The sequence below is a fragment of the Kogia breviceps genome, chromosome 2, assembly GCF_026419965.1.
Source record: "Kogia breviceps isolate mKogBre1 chromosome 2, mKogBre1 haplotype 1, whole genome shotgun sequence".
NCBI classification, from domain to species: Eukaryota; Metazoa; Chordata; class Mammalia; order Artiodactyla; family Physeteridae; genus Kogia; species Kogia breviceps.
This window is the reverse complement of record NC_081311.1, coordinates 143,401,835-143,420,976: the sequence shown is the minus strand read 5'-3', so window position 1 is coordinate 143,420,976 and position 19,142 is coordinate 143,401,835. Positions and strand designations below refer to the sequence as shown.

Here is a 19,142-nt window from a genome sequence, read left to right as displayed (position 1 = left end):
AATTCGATTTGCCTTCCTAAAGAAATTCCAGAGAGACTCATTTTTCTAGAACTGTTTGATTCCTCACAATTAAGGAAAAATGTTGGCACTATTTAACTTAATTCCAAATTTGTGTTGGCATATAGGATTTCAAAGTTGTCCCTATTTCCACAGCATTTCAAAGTTTAAGAAAAGCGTGTGAGGGGAAGCATGGCATTTTTTCCCTCATTTCAGTTGGGAGGGCCAGGATCTCTCAGGTAATGAGAAAGTCTCAGAATTTACAACTAGTTACTAAAGAGGCAGCACTGTTGGAATTTCCAGTCAGATATTTCAGATGTCATCTAATCAGTAGAGAAAACTTCTGGAACTTTATCTCTCATAAAAATATTTTATCCTAATTCCCTTAGGATTTAGGGGTATGGAGGGACAGTTTTTGTGTAATTTTTTCCACCTACAAAAAATTGCTAACTTTATGTCTTGTTTTATTTAGATTGCTTATGGGAGATGAACGTGTAAAGAATGGCCTTAATTTCATGTATGAGGCTCCACCAGGGGCTAAAAAAGGTACTCGGTCATTTCCTTTTTTTAAGTCTTCGATGTGTTTGCAACTAAAGATTGAGGACTATTATGACAGACATTTTTTAGAAGTTGCTCTTCATCTTTTAAAATTGCTATTATTTTTGTAAAATAATTTTTTAAATACTGCAATCAATACAGTAGAATAAATACTAAAAATATTTATCTAATCTAGTAATAATTTCATGACTTGTCCTTTGGGGAGGAAAATAATCTCAACATTACCAGAAGTACATTTATTCTTTTATAATTTGTGTATTTAGTCCTTCTTATTGAGTATACTTGTAAATACAAAGCATGATATTCACTGTCAATGAAAAATATAAAAGTTTAAAGACTAGAAATAAATGTGCTTATTAAATACTATCTCTTATTCACTGTTTTTTATCCTTCAGTGATTTGAATTTTATCTTATGAAAGAAAAAAAGTCAAACTAATACATTCTTACAAGTTACAATTAAATACGGTGATATCATAGTGTCGTATATGATAGCAGACTTTTATGTTGAAGTTTTTAACTTGACCTACCTTTTTTTCCTCACATGTTTTTGATATGCAATCAAGAAAACAAAGAGGTAAAGTACTGTTTTCTATGTTTGGATTTATTTGCAATAGATTGTAACTTTATGGAAAAATTGAAAGACTTTAATGAATGTTTTTAGAAAGAAGAAACAGAAGGAGAGACTGAATACAAATTTGAATGGCAAAAAGGGGCCCCACGAGAAAAGTAAGAGCTGGTTTTCTTTTAAGATAAAATTTGTATCATTAAATTTATCTAATATCCCATCTTATGTTGCCTTTTTATTCATTAGAGAAAGCAACTAATGTGAAAAGTTATTTTTAATGATTTGTCTTATGCAACTCATTTGCTTGATTATAGTCCTTAGTTCTATTTTTATTTTTTTTCAGTTTTTTAAAATCACAGATCATCAGACTGGATACTTAATAATGAAGTGGTATTTGGAAATACTAAATAGACTTTATGGTTCTGTTTATTTACTGAAGTTGTACATTTCATAATTTACTCAGAACTATAAAACTATTTTTAGTTTAATTATTAAATTATTCTTAATATTGAGTTTGTACATTTTCTCTCCTTAATAGATATGCCAAAGATGACATGAACATCAGAGATCAGCCCTTTGGTATTCAGGCAAGTGACACATATTTATACTGTAAGAATAAGTTTTTTTTATAAACACTTCTTTATACTGTTGTGCAAAACGTATTTAAGCTGAAAGGGGGCTCTGTGGTTTCTATTTGTATCAGATAATAGAAGGACTAGGAGAGAAAATATTAAATGTACTAAACTGATAAAAGATTGGATTCAAAGTTTTGTAGTGAGGGTTATAATGATAATGGTCTCTGTGGTTTTCAAGGAATTTGGAGAATTAACTCAAGGTCACAAAAATATATATAACTGTCTGGAACCAGAACAAACTGTCATCAGAGGGCCAGGTCCTTGTTATAAATAACATTTTTTTGAATACTGCCCTACTTATTCATTTACATATTACTGCTATACTGGCAGAGTTGAGTAGTTGCAACAGAGACCTTTAGCACATAAACCTTATAATATTTGCTATCTGGCCCTTTACAGAAAAAGTATGCCAGCCCCTGGTTTAGGAAATTGAAACCTCAAAGGTTAATTTTTTTTAATGAGAGGATTTAACATTAAGCCATGACATCATTCATTGTTGGTATTTTACCATTTTGGGGGGGATGACATTGTTTTACTTCCACAAAGTAACACACAAAAGGAAACAGGAGGGACTTCCCTGGTGGTCCAGTGGTTAAGAATCTGCCTTCCATGCAAGGATTCTTCCATATATGCAAATCAATCAGTGTGATACACCATATTAACAAACTGAAGGATAAAAACTATATGATAATCTCAATAGATGCAGAAAAGGCTTTCAACAAAATCCAACACTCATTTATGATAAAAACTCCCTACAAAGTAGGCATAGAGGGAAACTACCTCAACATAATAAAGGCCATATATGACAAACCCACAGCCAACATCGTTCTCAGTGGTGAAAAACTGAAATCATTTCCACTAAGATCAGGAACAAGACAAGGTTGCCCCCTCTCACCACTGTTATTCAACATAGCTTTGGAAGTTTTAGCCACAGAAATCAGAGAAGAAAAAAATAAAAGGAATCCAAATCGGAAAAGAAGAAGTAAAACTGTCACTGTTTGCAGATGACATGATACTATACATAGAGAATCCTAAAGATGCCACCAGAAAACTACTAGAGCTAATCAATGAATTTGGTAAAGTAGCAGGATATAAAATTAATGCACAGAAATCTCTTGCATTCCTATACACTAATGATGAAAAATCTGAAAGAGAAATTAAGGAAAGACTCCCATTTACCATTGCAACAAAAAGAATAAAATATCTAGGAATAAACCTACTTAAGGAGACAAAAGACTTGTATGCAGAAAACTATAAGACACTGATGAAAGAAATTAAAGATGGTACAAATAGGTAGAGAAATATACCATGTTCTTGGATTGGAAGAATCAACATTGTGAAAATGACTCTACTACCCAAAGCAATCTACAGATTCAATGCAATCCCTATCAAATTACCACTGGCATTTTTTACAGAACTAGAACAAAAAATTTCACAATTTGTATGGAAACACAAAAGACCCCGAATAGCCAAAGCAATCTTGAGAACGAAAAATGGAGCTGGAGGAATCAGGCTCCCTGACTTCAGACTATACTACAAGGCTACAGTAATCAAGACAGTATAGTACTGGCACAAAAACAGAAATACAGATCAATGGAACAGGATAGAAAGCCCAGAGATAAACCCACACACATATGGTCACCTTATCTTTGATAAAGGAGGGAAGGATATACAGTGGAGAAAAGACAGCCTCTTCAATAAGTGGTGCTGGGAAAACTGGACAGCTACATGTAAAAGTATGAAATTAGAACACTCCCTAACACCACACACAAAAATAAACTCAAAATGGGTTAAAGACCTAAATGTAAGACCAGACACTATCAAAGTCTTAGAGGAAAACATAGGCAGAACACTCTATGATATAAATCACAGCAAGATCCTTTTTGACCCATCTCCTAGAGAAATGGAAATAAAAACAAAAATAAACAAATGGGACCTAATGAAACTTAAAAGCTTTTGCACAGCAAAGGATACCATAAACAAGACCAAAAGACAACCCTCAGAATGGGAGAAAATATTTGCAAATGAAGCAACTGACAAAGGATTAATATCCAAAATTTATAAGCAACTCATGCAGCTCAATAACAAAAAACCAAACAACCCAATCCAAAAATGGGCAGAACTAAATAGACATTTCTCCAAAGAAAATATACAGATTGCCGACCAACACATGAAAGAATGCTCAACATCATTAATCATTAGAGAAATGCAAATCAAAACTACAATGAGATATCATCTCACACCGGTCAGAATGACCATCATCAAAAACTCTAGAAACAATAAATGCTGGGGAGGGTGTGGAGAAAAGGGAACACTCTTGCACTGCTGGTGGGAATGTAAATGTATACAGCCACTATGGAGAACAGTATGGAGGTTCCTTAAAAAACTACAAATAGAACTACCGTACGACCCTGCAATCCCACTACTGGGCATATACCCTGAGAAAACCATAATTCAAAAAGAGTCATGTACCAAAATGTTCATTGCAGCTCTATTTACGATAGCCAGGACATGGAAGCAACCTAAGTGTCCATCAACAGATGAATGGATAAGGAAGATGTGGCACATATATACAATGGAATATTACTCAGCCATAAAAAGAAATGAAACTGAGTTATTTGTAATGAGGTGGATAGACCTGGAGTCTGTCATACAGAGTGAAGTAAGTCAGGAGAAAAACAAATACCGTATACTAACACATATATATGGAATCTAAGAAAAAAAAATGTCATGAAGAGATTAGTGATAGGACAGGAATAAAACACAGACCTACTAGAGCATAGACTTGAGGATATGGGGAGGGGGAAGGGTAAGATGTGACGAAGTGAGAGAGTGGCAGGGACATATATACACTACCAAATGCAAATTAGATAGCTAGTGGGAAGCTGCCGCATAGCACAGGGAGATCACCTCTGTGCTTTATGACCACCTAGAGGGGTGGGATAAGGAGGGTGGGAGGGAGGGTGATGCAAGAGGGAAGAGATATGGGAACATACGTATATGTATAACTGATTCACTTTGTTGTAAAGGAGAAACTAACACACTATTATAAAACAGTTATACTCCAATAAAGATGTTAATAAAAAAAAGATAGTATAGTACTGGCACAAAAACAGAAATATAGATCAATGGAACAGGATACAAAGCCCAGAGATAAACCCATGCACCTGTGGTCACCTTATCTTTGATAATGGAGGCAAGAACACACAGTGGAAAAAAGACAGCCTCTTCAATAAGTGGTGCTGGGAAAACTGGACAGCTACATGTAAAAGAATGAAATTAGAACACTTCCTAACACCATACACAAAAATAAACTCGAAATGGATTAAAGACTTAAATGTAAGGCCAGACACTATAAAACTCTTAGAGGAAAACATAGAACACTCTATGACATAAATCACAGCAAGATCCTTTTTCACCCACCTCCTAGAGAAATGGAAATAAAACCAAAAATAAACAGATGGGACCTAATGAAACTTGAAAAGCTTTTGCATAACAGAGGAAACATAAACAAGACAAAAAGACAATTTTCTCCCTCAGAATGGGAGAAAATATTTGCAAATGAAGCAACTGACAGAGGATTCATCTCCAAAACATACAAGCAACTCATGCAGCTCAATATCAAAAAAACAAACAACCCAATCCAAAAATGGGCAGAAGACCTAAATAGACATTTCTCCAAAGAAGATATACAGATTGCCAACCAACACATGAAAGAATGCTCAACATCATTAATCATTAAGAGAAATGCAAATCAAAACTACAATGAGGTATCACCTCACAATGGTCAGAATGGCCATCATCAAAAACTCTACAAATAATAAATGCTGGAGAGGGTGTGGAGAAAAGGGAACTCTCTTGCACTGTTGGTGGGAATGTAAATGGATACAGCCACTGTGAAGAACAATGTAGAGGTTCCTTTAAAAGCTAAAAATAGAACTACAGTATGACCCAGCAATCCCACTGCTGGGCATATACCCTGAGAAAACCGTAATTCAAAAAGAGCCGTGTACCACAGTGTTCATGGCAGCACTATTTACAATAGCCAGGACATGGAAGCAACCTAAGTGTCCATCGACAGATGAATGGATAAAGAAGATGTGGCACGTAAACACAATGGAATATTACTCAGCCATAAAAAGAAACAAAATTGAGTTATTTGTAGTGAGGTGGATGGACCTAGAGTCTGTCATACAGAGTGAAGTAAGTCACAAAGAGAAAAATACCGTATGCTAACACATATATATGGAATCTAAAAAAAAATGGTTCTGGTGAATCTGGGGCAGGACAGGAGTAAAGACGCAGATGTAGAGAATTGACTTGACATGGGGAGGAAGAAGGGTAAACTGGGACGAAGTGAGAGAGTGGCATTGACATATATACATTACCAAATGTAAAATCGATAGCTAGTGGGAAGCAGCTGCATAGCACAGGGATGTCAGCTCGGTGCTTTGTGACCACCTAGAGGGGTGGGATAGGGAGGGTGGGAGGGAGACACAAGAAGGAGGGGATATGGGGATATATATATACATACGGCTGATGCACTTTGTTATACAGCAGAAACTAACACAACATTGTAAAGCAATTATACTCCAGTAAAGATGTTTAAAAAAAAAAGAATACACCTTCCAATGCAGGGGACACGGGTTCAATCCCTGGTTGGGGAACTAAGATCCCACATGCTGCAGGGCAAGTAAGCCCATGCACTCTAGAGCCCGTGTGCCACAACTAGAGAGCCCACACGCCGCAACTACTGAGCCCGTGTGCCACAACTGGAGAGAAGCCCGCGTGCTGCAAAGAAGGGCCTGCGCACCGCAATGAAAGATCCTGCATGCCACAAGGGAGATCCCGTGTGCTGCAACTAAGACATGATGCAGTCAAATAAATAAATAAATAAATATTTTTAGAAAAAAGAAACAGGATTCAGCTTAGCTTTTAGGCATAATTTATGATAAAAGATTTTAGTGTTTGAATTATGTTACCAAATATAGTTGTAGAGTCTCTTTCCCTGGAGATCTTTTAAAAACAAGACTAATTTAACTTAAACTCTGCTAAGGAGCGGGGAGTTGAACATTGGTTAGATTATTAGTATTTTAGTAACCAAAATAATTAATGTTTACTATTTCTCAGGTTCGAAATGTGAGGTGCATTAAATGTCACAAATGGGGTCATGTCAATACAGATCGAGAATGTCCTCTGTTTGGTCTTTCTGGAATTAATGCAAGTTCAGTTCCCACTGATGGCTCAGGTAGGCACTAGACATAATTTGTTTGTTTTAGAATTTATAAGAGGGCAAACAAGGGAAGCTAAAATAACTTTTTTTTTTTTTTTTTTTTTTTGTCTCTCTGGGAATTGGTTTGATTTGGTTTGGTTTGGTTTTGGGGGATTATGTTACATTCCCAAAATATGATGGTCAACAGGAAACTCTGATCATATGTTTTGAATTTGAAATGCTGTATATTAGAATTTAATTTTTTTAGCCAAGGGCCCTGTGAAATTGATTTTAAAAGTAACAGATGTATTAAACATAGTTTATCAGGTTGGTAATGTAAAAATAGAAGGAAAAAAATGGCTATTCTCATATTCATGTCCTTCGGAGTTGTAGAACTGGGCTGGACAAAAGCCTTAACAATTGCATTTTTTGTTTCTGAGATAAAATCAAAATTGAGTTTTTGAAGATGTTATATATACTAAAATTAATTTTTACTTGAAAGTTATTTACCTTCCTGCATGTTATTGTCTACTTAAGAAAAATTGGTCTAATTTGGTTTGGGTCATTTGGGTTATTTTTATAAAAAGATACGAAAACTGAGAAGTTTTAACTTAAATTTATCAGTGCCTTGTTAGTGTGTTGTTGAGACAGCCACATGAGTCCAACAGTAACTCATAGTGAATCACAATAGCAATAACCTGCTTAACCCTGTAACCTTAAGTCATTTCACCTTTATGAGTTTCAGTTCTTCATTTTAAAATAAGGATAATATAACTCGAGATTTTTAGAATTTTTTAAACAGCTATAGAACCTTTTTTTAATTTTAAAAAATAAATCCTACATGTAATCCCAGTGTATAGAACATATAAAGGCAGAGGTGCTGTATTGAAGCAAACGTTCTGGGCGTGAAGCCCCAACCTCTCAGCTAACCTAGGCCTGTGATGTACCTCTTTAGACTCCCTGAGGCTTCCACTGCAACTTCTGAGCCCAGGGTTCACCCTCAATCAGCATATGACCTTCAGCCCTCTTCTATAGCTAGACATTGAGCTTTCTTCCAGCAAGCCAGATGCAGGCTGTAGGAGTCAAGATGCCAGTTCTCATATTAGGAGTTTAGGAATTTGATCCATTATCAGGTTTGACACTGTCTCATTAATGGTGTTACGAATGTCAGGATGGCTAGAGGAAGTACAGACAGAATATTGCAACTGATTTTTAAAAAATTCTTATTGCTCTTTAAAAAGGTTTAAAAAACCACATCTTAAGTAGAGGGAAAACTGCTCAGTAGTGAGAAAATAGCCATACAGACCTTGGTCTGGCAATCTCTGACAAAAGAACATCCTGTTGATGCCAAAGTGCAGGTACTCTTAAAACCCACATACTATGCTCCCTCTCCCCTGCCCTCACTCAACTGATGAAAGACGGGAGAGAAGCTCCCAAAGAAATACAGCCCAAAAGAAAATGAGGGCAAAGTAGGATGACGAACCCATTGGCGCAAATATCTCTGATCACTTTTTTTGGTAGTCACAGGGATCTGTTGTTATGTTTGAAAGGTATATTCTGTTTGCTGGAAGGGGGTTGCATCTTTCTTCATTATTTCTCCATCCTTGTGGGCTCTTCTAGCTGCATGACCCCTGTGTTGGCTAGGGGTAGGCAGTGGCAGTTGCTGTCTTTGTTCCTCAGCCTTGTCTGTCTTTGATTCTGCTTGGAGAGAATGAGTAGGATAGACTCCAGGATACTAGGAGACTAGGATGTAGACTATAGACTAGGATAGCCCTTTATTTAGTAACTAATAGACCTGCTTTCTCTTGAATCTGTATTAGAAAGTCTACTAACAGCAACAAAAAGAACGACTGCTAAAGGTTTAAAAGAAAAACACATCCAGTGTTGGAGCAAGTATGATAAAATGAACATTTTAATCCACTATTGATAAATTGGAGCAAGCCTGCTCCAACTCTTCAGAAAGCCTCTGAAGAGTTATTTGATGATATGTATCAAAAGCCTTAAGAACATGCATATCGTTTTACTGGAAATTCAATGTCCAGGAATTTATAGTAAGAAAGTGATAAGGTAGATGCTCAAAGGTTAATAGTAGTAAAGATTAGAAATAACCCTAAATGTCTGTCAGTAAGGTGTTGGTAAAATAAACTCACTCATTTATTCAATAGTCACGGATGGAGTGCTACTCTGTGCCAGCCATTTTTCTAGGCTCTTGGAACACAGTAGCAAGACAGAAGAGGTTCTTACTTTCATTCTATTGGAAATGACACAAAATAAACTAATAAATAAGAAAACACTAGGTATTTATAAATTGTGTGATTAAAATTACATTGGATACTATGATAAGAACTAAATGGGGAATAACTAGATGAGGTGGTTAGGAAGGGCCCCTCTGAGGAAGTGATGTTAGGCTGAGACCTAGATGACAGAAAAATGCAACCATGCAGGATCTGGGAAAAGAGCATTTGGTATCTCAGGCAGAAGGAACAACCTTCCACACAGAAGGAACCGTAAGTTCAGACTGGAAGTGTGGAGGTACGTAGAGGCTGATTTGGAACCGCTGCTCTCTACTTAGTAGCCATGTGACTTTAAGCAAGCTGCTTAACTGTTCTGTGCCTCAGTTTGCAGTGTCTGTAAAATAGGTATTATACTAGTACCTACCTCATAAGGTTGTTAAGAGAACTAAATGAGTTAATACACATGTAGTGCTTAGAATAGCGCTGGCACATACACTTCATTGATGTATTTTTTTTTACATATATCAGTTTATTTTATTTATTTATTTTTGGCTGCATTGGGTCTTTGTTGCTGCGCACGGGCTTTCTCTAGTTGTGGCAAGCGGGGGCTACTCTTTGTTGCAGTGTGCGGGCTTCTCATTGCAGTGGCTTCTCTTGTTGCAGAGCATGGGCTCTAGGTGTGCGGGCTTCAGTAGTTGTGGCTTGCGGGCTCTAGAGCACAGACTCAGTAGTTGTGGCGCATGGGCTTAGTTGCTTTACGGCATGTGGGATCTTCCCGGACCAGGAACTGAACTTGTGTCCCCTACATTGGCAGGCGGATTCTTAACCACTGCACCACCAGGGAAGCCCTATTGGTGTATTTTTTAAAAATTAATTATGGGGACTTCCTTGGCAGTCCAGTGGTTAAGACTCTGCGCTTCCACTGCAGGGGGCACAGGTTTAATCCCTGGTTGGGGGACTAAGATCCTGCATGATGCGCAGCGTGGCCAAAAAATTTTTTTTAATTTTTAAAATAAATTAATTATGGAATTAATTGGAATACCAATATAGCCAAAATGGAATACCGTATAGCCATTAGGTATAGATATATAAATCAAGCTATTGATCTATGTTGACACATGAGGGTATACCAGGATATATCAAGTAAAAAAAAAAAACTTAGGCAGTATTTTAAATTTCTTAAATCCCGTGTCTTACTTTTCTAAGAATACCTCAAAGCACTGAACTCTATGATAAGATTATGGTAAAAATAGATCAGTAACTTTCACCATCTGTGATACCACATAAGATGATGAAAGTTACTGATCTATTTCTGATGCACTGTCAGCGTTGAGAACCATCAGCTTCAGCTGTATGTAAGAACAACGGAAGATTTGGGAAATAGGACCTTGTTTGTTTGTTTAAATTATGTTTTACTAATATTACACAGTCATAAATTTATCCTACAGAAATAATCATCGATACTTTCCAAGATTTTTGTCATAAAGCATTGTGTATAATAGTAAGACAGGTAGAGAACCTAAATATCTAATAAAAGGATGTAAGTGAATAATTATGGGATATTGCCACAGGGGAATACTATACTGTGCAACTATTAAAAATGACAGGAAGATTTCTTAATTAATGGATGTTGTTTACAACATTTGGTCAAATAAAAATACATTATAAAACAAGGTAATTACATGGATTCCATTCATATTTCTCTTTATATCTTTAGGTAGGCATATAGAGAGATACACACTAAAATATTAACAGTGGTTATACATTTATAATTTTTAAAGGAATATTAGAGGAATTAAAAAACTTATACATAGAAATAAATTATTTAAAATGGTTTTGCTCACTTAATACCTTTTAAAGTTTGACCTGAATTTAGCAATACCACTTAACTAACATTATTAGAAACGCCTAAAGGTTTCTCAAAACCAAATCAATAGGAAAGCAAATAATGATGTTATATTCAAAATTTGAATGCAATGAAAAATAAAGTGGCCAGTTTCCTAATCCACTTGCTGATTCAAGCTAAAAACTTTTCATTTAAAAAAATCACCTATTGAATAATGTCTCACCAGTGAATAGGGATTATTTTTGCAATAAGGCAATTTCAGTGGATACAGTTATCATGGGATAATCACACCCCTGGGGTACAGCCTTGTGCCTGTAATCTCCCAGGAGTATAATTATTTCATGATAACTGCACCCCCTGGTGTTACATTATTTCTATTATGAAATTCTTAGTTTAGTATATAAAGTAACTTACTTTGATCACTGGAAACTGCAAGGTGCTGTTAGAACGTTCCAGCTGTGAGGTTTACAGAGACCAGCTATAAGATTTACTTCTTTACAAAGTTAAATTAGGCAATCAAAATGCTTCTTTTGGCTAAGCTGGTTTAGAATATCTTTTCTACTGATAAGATCATCTTAACTTTATAAGTTTTTGTCCACTCTAGGTACATCAAAATTATATATAAAACTTATAAGCTTCAGTGGTGACTGAATTTTTATAAAATATTTTTATATTACAACATAACTAAATGCCTGGCCCACCAGCCTTTTCTTAATACTCTGTAACCCTTACTCTTTTTTTTGTTGTTGTTGTTGTTGATGTTCTCTATTGTATTTTATTCTCTATTTCATAAATTTTCACCCCAATATCTATTGTTCCTTTCTTTCTTTTTGCTTTGGTTTTAGTTTGCTTCTTAAGGTTAAGATTAGGTTATTGTTTTTTGTTTTTGTTTTTTTTTTAAATAAATTTATTTATTTTATTCATTTATCCTTGGCTGCGTTGGGTCCTCACCGCTGTGCACGGGCCTTCTCCTATTGCTGTGAGTGGGGGCTACTCTTTGTTGTGGTGTGCAGGCTTCTCATTGTGGTGGCCTCTACCGCTGTGGATCACAGGCTCTAGGCGCATGGGCTTCAGTAGTTGCAGCACACGGGCTCTAGTTGTGGCTCGCAGGCTCCAGGGCACAGGCTCAGCAGTTGTGGCGCACAGGCTTAGCTGCTCCGTGGCATGTGGGATCCTCCCAGACCAGGGCTCGAACCCGTGTCCCCTGAATTGGCAGGCAGATTCTCAAGCACTGCACCACCAGGGAAGCCCAGCCTTTACTCTTATCATTGCCTCTTACCTTCTGTTACTTACTCATGTTTTTAATGTATGTTGAAATTAAACATCATTTTTTAAATACACAGTGGGGGTTTTCAACAAAGCAAGTGGGTTGTTTTGTTTTGTTTTGTTTGGCTTTAGTAGATTTAATGGTCACATATATCTGTATGTCTACTACTTAATCTTTTTGTTTGTTTTGTTTCAGTCTTATTTGTGTTATTGCTTAATAGACTTTTTTTTAAGAGCAGTTTTAGGTTCATAGCAAAATTGAGAGAAAAGCACAGAGTTCCCATATACTACCTGCCTCCACAAATACATAGCCTCCCCCATTATCAGCATCCCCCATCAGAGTGGTACATTTGTTATAGTTGATGAACCTACATTGACACATCATTATCACCCAAAGTCCATAGTTTACCTTAGGGCTCACCCTTGGTGTTGTACATTCCATGGGTTTGGACAAATGTATAATGGCATGTATCCACCATTATAGTATCATACAGAGTAGTTTCACTGCCCTAAAAAATCATCTGTGCTCGGAGTATCCATCCCTCCCTCCCTCCCCTCTAACCCCTAACAACCACTGATCTTTTTACTGTCTCCATAGTTTCACCTTTTCCTGAAGGTCGTACAGTTGGAATCTATAGTATGTGGCCTTTTCAGATTGGCTTCTTTCACTTAGTAATATGCATTTAAGGTTCCTCCATGTCTCTTCATGGCTTGATAGCGTATTTGTTTTTAGTGCTGAATAATAGCACATTGTCTGGATGTACCACAGTTTATTGATCCATTCACCTGCTGAAGGACATCTTGGTTGCTTCCATGTTTTGGCAGTTACGAATAAAGCTGCTATAAACATCTATGTGCAGGTTTTTGGAATGTGATTGCTGGATCATGTGGTAAGAGTATATTTAGTTTTATAAGAAACTGCCAAACTGATCCAAGGTAGTTGCACCATTTTACATTCCCACCAACAATGAATGAGAGTTTCTGTCACTCCACAGCCTCACCAGCATTTGGCATTGTCCGTGGTAGGAATTTTGGTCATTCTAGTAGGTATGTAGTGGTATCTCATTGTTCTATTTTTCATTTTTCTGATGACATGTTATGCAGCACATCTATTCATATGTTTATTTGCCATCTGTATATCTTCTTGGAGAGGTATCTGTTAGGCCTTTGGCCCATTTTTTTAAACTGGGTTATTTGCTTTCTTATTGTTGAGTTTTAAGAATTCTTTATATATTTGTGGTATCAGTCCTTTATCAGATATGTCTTCTGCAAATATTTTCTCCAAGTCTGTGGCTTGTCTTTTCATTTCCTTGAGCAAGTGTTTTTAATAGCTTTATTGAGTTATAATTTACATACAGTACAGTTCACCCGTTTGAAGTATACAATTCAATGCTTTGAATTTGTATATTCACAGAGTTGTACATCCATTACCACAGTCAATTTTAGAACATTTTCATTTCCTCAAAATGAAACCCCATGCCCCTCAGTTCTTATCCGTAGTCCTAGGCAACCACTAACCTTCTTTCTGTTTTGTTTTATTTATTTATTTTTGATTGCCTATTCTGGACATTTTATATAAATGGAATCATACAATATGTAGAAAAGAAAAATTTCACACTTTAACACAAAATTTCCTTGCCTCTCCCTACCCCAAACATGTAGCTTCAGTGTACTCTCTCCATGGGTCTGGACATGTCATCTTCCTTACCTATTGATGTGCACCAATATGCACAGAGTATTTTTAATGAGGGAAACTCATCCAGGCTGTCCAGAGTTTTTATTAGGGTTTAATTGCATGGGCATGATTCATTGAATCATTGGCCATGTGGTTGAACTCAATCTCTCGTGCCTCTCCCTTCCCCCAGAGGTCAGGCTGATATGTGGCTCAAAGCTCCAACTCCTTAATCACATGGTTAGCCTTTCTGGTGTGGCCAGCCCCATCCTGAGCCATCTCCTTGGCAAAACCTGTCTAGGGGCTTACCATGAATAACAAAGACACTCCTATCACTCAAGAAAACTCTGAGATTTAGAGGCTCCCTTCCACGAATTGGGGACAAAGTTCTTTATTATACAGCAGTTGTATTTTCATTTTCATTTAGTTCAAAATATTAAGTTTCTCTTGAGACTTCTTCTATCTGAGTGTTATTTAGAAGTGTGTTTATTTAATCTCCAGCTATTTGGGGATTTTCTGGCTATCATTCTGTTACTCGTTTCTAGTTTAATTCTATTTTGGTCTGAGAGCATTCTTTGTATGATTTCTATTCTTTTAGTATTAAGGTATATGCTAAGGTTATGTCTCAGCATGTGGTCTTGGTGACTGTTCCATATGACTGGGGTCCCCAGCCCCTGGGCCGTGGACCACTATCGGTCCATGGCCTGTTAGGAACTGGGCCACATGGCAGGAGGTGAGTGGTGGATGAGCAAGCAAAGCTTCATCTGCCGTTCCCCGTTGCTCCCCATCACTCACATTACCGCCTGAACCATACCATCCCACCCCCTACCCCCTGTCCGTGTTAAAATTGTCTTCCATGAAACCGGTCTCTGGTGCCAGAGAGGTTGGGGACTGCTGCCATATGAGCTTGAGAAGAATGTGTATTCTGCTGTTGTTAGATGAAGTACTCAATAAATAACAACTAGATCTGGTTGATAGATGGTGCTGTTCAACTATATCCTGCTGATTTGCTGCCTGCTGGATCTGTCCATTTCTGATAGAGAAGCACTGAAGTCTCCAACTGTAATTGGGGATTTGTCTATTTCTAAAAACACTTCTGTTAGTTTTGGCCTCACATATTTTAATGCTCTGTTGTTAGGTGCATATACATTTGGGATTGTTATGTCTTGGAGAATGAGCCCCTTTTTTATTATGTAATTGTCTTTCTTTATCCTTGATAAATTTCCTTGGTCTGAAATCTGCTTTATCTGAAAATAATGTAATACTCCAGCTTTATTTTATTAGTGTTAGCATGGTATATGTTTCTCCATATCTTTACTTTTAATCTCTCTCTGTGTCTTTATATTTAACTTGGGTTTCTGTAGACAACACAGAGTCGGATCTTTTTTTATCTATTATTGACATAATTGGATTAAAATCTGCCATATTTATCATTGTTTTCTATTTGTTGTCCTTGTTCTTTGTTTTTGTCTTCCACGCTCTGCTTTCTCTGGTTTTAATTTAGTATTTTATGTGATTCCATTTTCTCTCCTCTTAGCATATCAATTATGCTTAATTTTTAAAAAATTTTAGTTATTGCCCTAGAATTTGCAATATACATTTACAGCTAATCTAAGTCCACTTACAAATAACACTGTACCACTTCATGAGTAGTGCCAGTACCTTATAACAGAGTAAACCAATTTTTGTTATATAACACAATTCCTTTCTCCTATCTCTTATAACTTTACTGTCATACATTTCATTTATCCATAAGTTATAATGCATCCAGTTTATTCTTGCTGTTATTTTTTTTTTTTTTTTTTTTTGGTGGTACGCGGGCCTCTCACTGTTGTGGCCTCTCCCGTTGCGGAGCACAGGCTCCGGACACGCAGGCTCAGCGGCCATGGCTCATGGGCCCAGCTGCTCCGCGGCATGTGGGATCTTCCCGGACCCGGGCACGAACCCGTGTCCCCTGCATCGGCAGGCGGATTCTCAACCACTGCGCCACCAGGGAAGCCCATTGTTATTATTTTGAATATGTTATCTGTTAGATCAGTTAAGAATAAAAAACATAAAATATTGTATCTTTTATTTCTTCTCAAATGCTCTTCCTTTCTTTATGTAGATCTGAGTTTCTGATCTATGTCGTTTCCTTCTTTCTGAATAACTTCTTTTTAATATTTCTTGAAAGGCAGGTCTACTAGTAACATGTTCCTCAATTTTTGTTTGCTTGAGAAAGTATTTCTTCTTCACTTTTGAAGGATAATTTTACCGGATACTGGATAATTTCTATGTTGGTAGGTTTTTCCTTTCAACCTTTAAATATTTCACTCCACTCCTCTTGCCTGCATGGTTTCTTAAGTCTCATGATTCTTATCCTTGTTCCTCTCTCAGTAAGGTTTTTTTCCCCCTCTGACATCTTTTAAGGTTTTTCTTCATCTTTGATTTTCTGTAGTTTGAATATCATATACCTAGGTACAGATTTTTGGTATTTATCCTGCTCCATGTTCTCTGAGCTTCCTGGATTTCTGGTTTGTTGTCTATCATTAGTCTTGAGAAATCTCAGCCATTATTATTTCAAATATTTTTTTTCTATTCTTTTCTGTCTTCTCTCTTTCCCTTCTGGTATTCCTGTTGTACATATGTTACACCTTTTGTAATTGTCCTACAGTTTTTGGATATTCTGGGTTCCCTTTTTTTTTAATTATTTTCTGTTCAGTTTGAGAAGTTTCTACTGACCTATCTTAAAGCTTACTGATTCTTTCCTCAGTTATGCCTAGTCTGCTGATGACCTCATCAAAAGCATTCTTCATTTCTATTAGTGTTTTTTATTTCTATCATTTCCATTAGATTATTTCTCAGAGTTTCCATCTCTCTGCTTACAGTACCTATCTGTTTTGCATGTTGTCCACTTTTTCCATTAGAGCCCTTAGCAGATGAATCTTAGTTATTTTAGATTCCCAATCTGATAATTCCAGAATCTTCATTATAGCTGAGCTTGATTCTGATGCTTGCTTTGTATTTCCAGACTGTGGTTTTTGCCTCTTAACATACTTGTAATTTTTTGTTGAAAGCCAGACATGGTGTATCAGGTAGACAGAACTGAGATAAATAGGCCTTTAGTGTGAAGTTTTATGTTTATCTGGCTAGGAGTTAGGTTGTGTTTACTCTTTGCTATAGCTGTAGATTTTAGAGGATAAATATTGTTTATCCAAAACATTGTTTTGGTCTCCTCTGTTACCTTTGGGTTTCCCTACAGACTTTGTTAATAGAGGCTGAGCCTGGCTTCTGTTGTAATCTTCTGTTATTTTACTGGAGCCCTACTGTTGTAGTGGTAAGATAAGAGGGGAGGGGAAGCATTCTATAATCCTATGACTAGGTTTCAGTTTTTTAGTGAGCTTCTGCCCCTGGGCTGTAACCTTCACAAGTGTTTCTCAGCTTTTTTTCCCCTACTTCTCAGCTTTTTTCTTCACCCACATAGGTTAGGCTCTGGTGAAATAGCTTCCTTTGAGGGTAAGCATTTGTTCAGGACAACAAAATGCTCTGGGCGTATTTCAAGATGATTACTTTTCCCTTCCCACTTTTGGAAGTACAGGGGGATTGTTATTTGATGTTCACAGTGAGAACCTGGTGGGGCTTCTGGAAGTAAAACTCACAGAAGTGTTGGGGCCTCTTTAAGGTTGAGCCCCCAGGAGTTTTCATCTCTCAAGCTAGTCCTTGCTCAGTCTCCAAGAACAGTCAGTTATCCTTTAAGTATTTCTACCAGTTGCTGGCTCTGTTGGTTTCTGGTCTTGGTAAACTGAGTCTCTGTATTAACTGTCTCTCCCATTTGGGGGCAGTGATTTGCTCTGTGACCTCAATTCTCCGATAGATCTATAAGATTTATTGATTTTCAGCTTTTTTCTTGTGAGAATGGGAGGAATTTCAGGCTCTTCATATATTGGACTGAAGCCTAAAAGTTGTAAAAGCAACATAAAAGTGAGGAAACATTGATTTGAAATTTGTTAACATAAGATTCATATTGTACTAATTATTTGACTTTTTTTTAGGTTTAAGTTTCTATATATTTAAAGTTACTTTGTCATTTTTTAAATGATTTTTTAAAATTTATTTATTATTTATTTTTGGCTGCATTGGGTCTTCATTGCTGTGCGTGGACTTTCTCTAGTTGTGGCGAGCAGGGGCTACTCTTTGTTGCGGTGTGCGAGCTTCTCATTGTGATGGCTTCTCGTGGCAGAGCACGGGCTCTAGGCACATGGGCTCAGTAGTTATGGTGCACGGGCTTAGTTGCTCTGCGGCATGTGGGATCTTCCCAGACCAGGGCACGAACCTGTGTCCCCTGCATTGGCAGGAGGATTCTTAACCACTGTGCCACCAGGGAAGTCCCTGCCATTTATTTATTTATTTATGTTTTAATTTTTTTTTTTTCGGTACGCGGGCCTCTCACTGTTGTGGCCTCTCCTGTTGAGGAGCACAGGATCCGGACGCGCAGGCCCAGTGGCCATGGCTCACGGGCCCAGCCGCTCTGCTGCATGTGGAATCTTCCCGGAACGGGGCACGAACCCACGTCCCCTGCATTGGCAGGTGGACTCTCAACCACTGTGCCACCAGCCCTCTGCCAATTTTTTTTTTTTTTTTTTTTTTTTGCGGTACGCGGGCCTCTCACTGTTGTGGCCTCTCCCGTTGCGGAGCACAGGCTCCGGACGCACAGGCTCAGCGGCCATGGCTCACGGGCTTAGTTGCTCCGCGGCATGTGGGATCTTCCCGGACCAGGGCACGAACCCGTGTCTCCTGCATCGGCAGGCGGATTCTCAACCACTGCGCCACCAGGGAAGCCCTGCCATTTTTTTAAACTTAATTTTAAGAATATTTGGAACTGACTCTATGTGATAATATGGTAAATTTCACGTTTTTAATAAAAGTAAATTTTAAATGCAAAATGTTATCACTGGATATTCTTGACATATACAAAATTTCTTTTTCTTTATAACGCCTAAGTATGAGATCCAGTCATACCACTAACAGCTAAAATGATGATTGGTACTTAATGTTTCAGGTTTCTCTAACCAGTCTTGTATATGCCAAAAGTTTTAGTGCGTTTAAACAATATGAAAATTAATAATAGCTTAAATTGAGGAAAGTATTATTTTATACTTGTTGCAAACATTTGTTTA

At 37.2% G+C, this 19,142-nt stretch overlaps 1 protein-coding gene across 1 annotated transcript in view; it reads left to right on the top strand.

The window, feature by feature from the left end:
* The window catches only part of CIR1 (corepressor interacting with RBPJ, CIR1), a 41,302-nt gene that overhangs the window by 9,575 nt on the left and 12,585 nt on the right, over positions 1-19,142 (top strand). Inside the window, exons 3-7 of the mRNA XM_059055524.2 lie at positions 470-543; positions 1,120-1,130; positions 1,218-1,282; positions 1,660-1,708; positions 6,887-7,004. Of these exons, the coding sequence (XP_058911507.1) occupies positions 470-543; positions 1,120-1,130; positions 1,218-1,282; positions 1,660-1,708; positions 6,887-7,004 (317 nt within the window). The remainder of the gene's footprint in view (positions 1-469; positions 544-1,119; positions 1,131-1,217; positions 1,283-1,659; positions 1,709-6,886; positions 7,005-19,142) is intronic.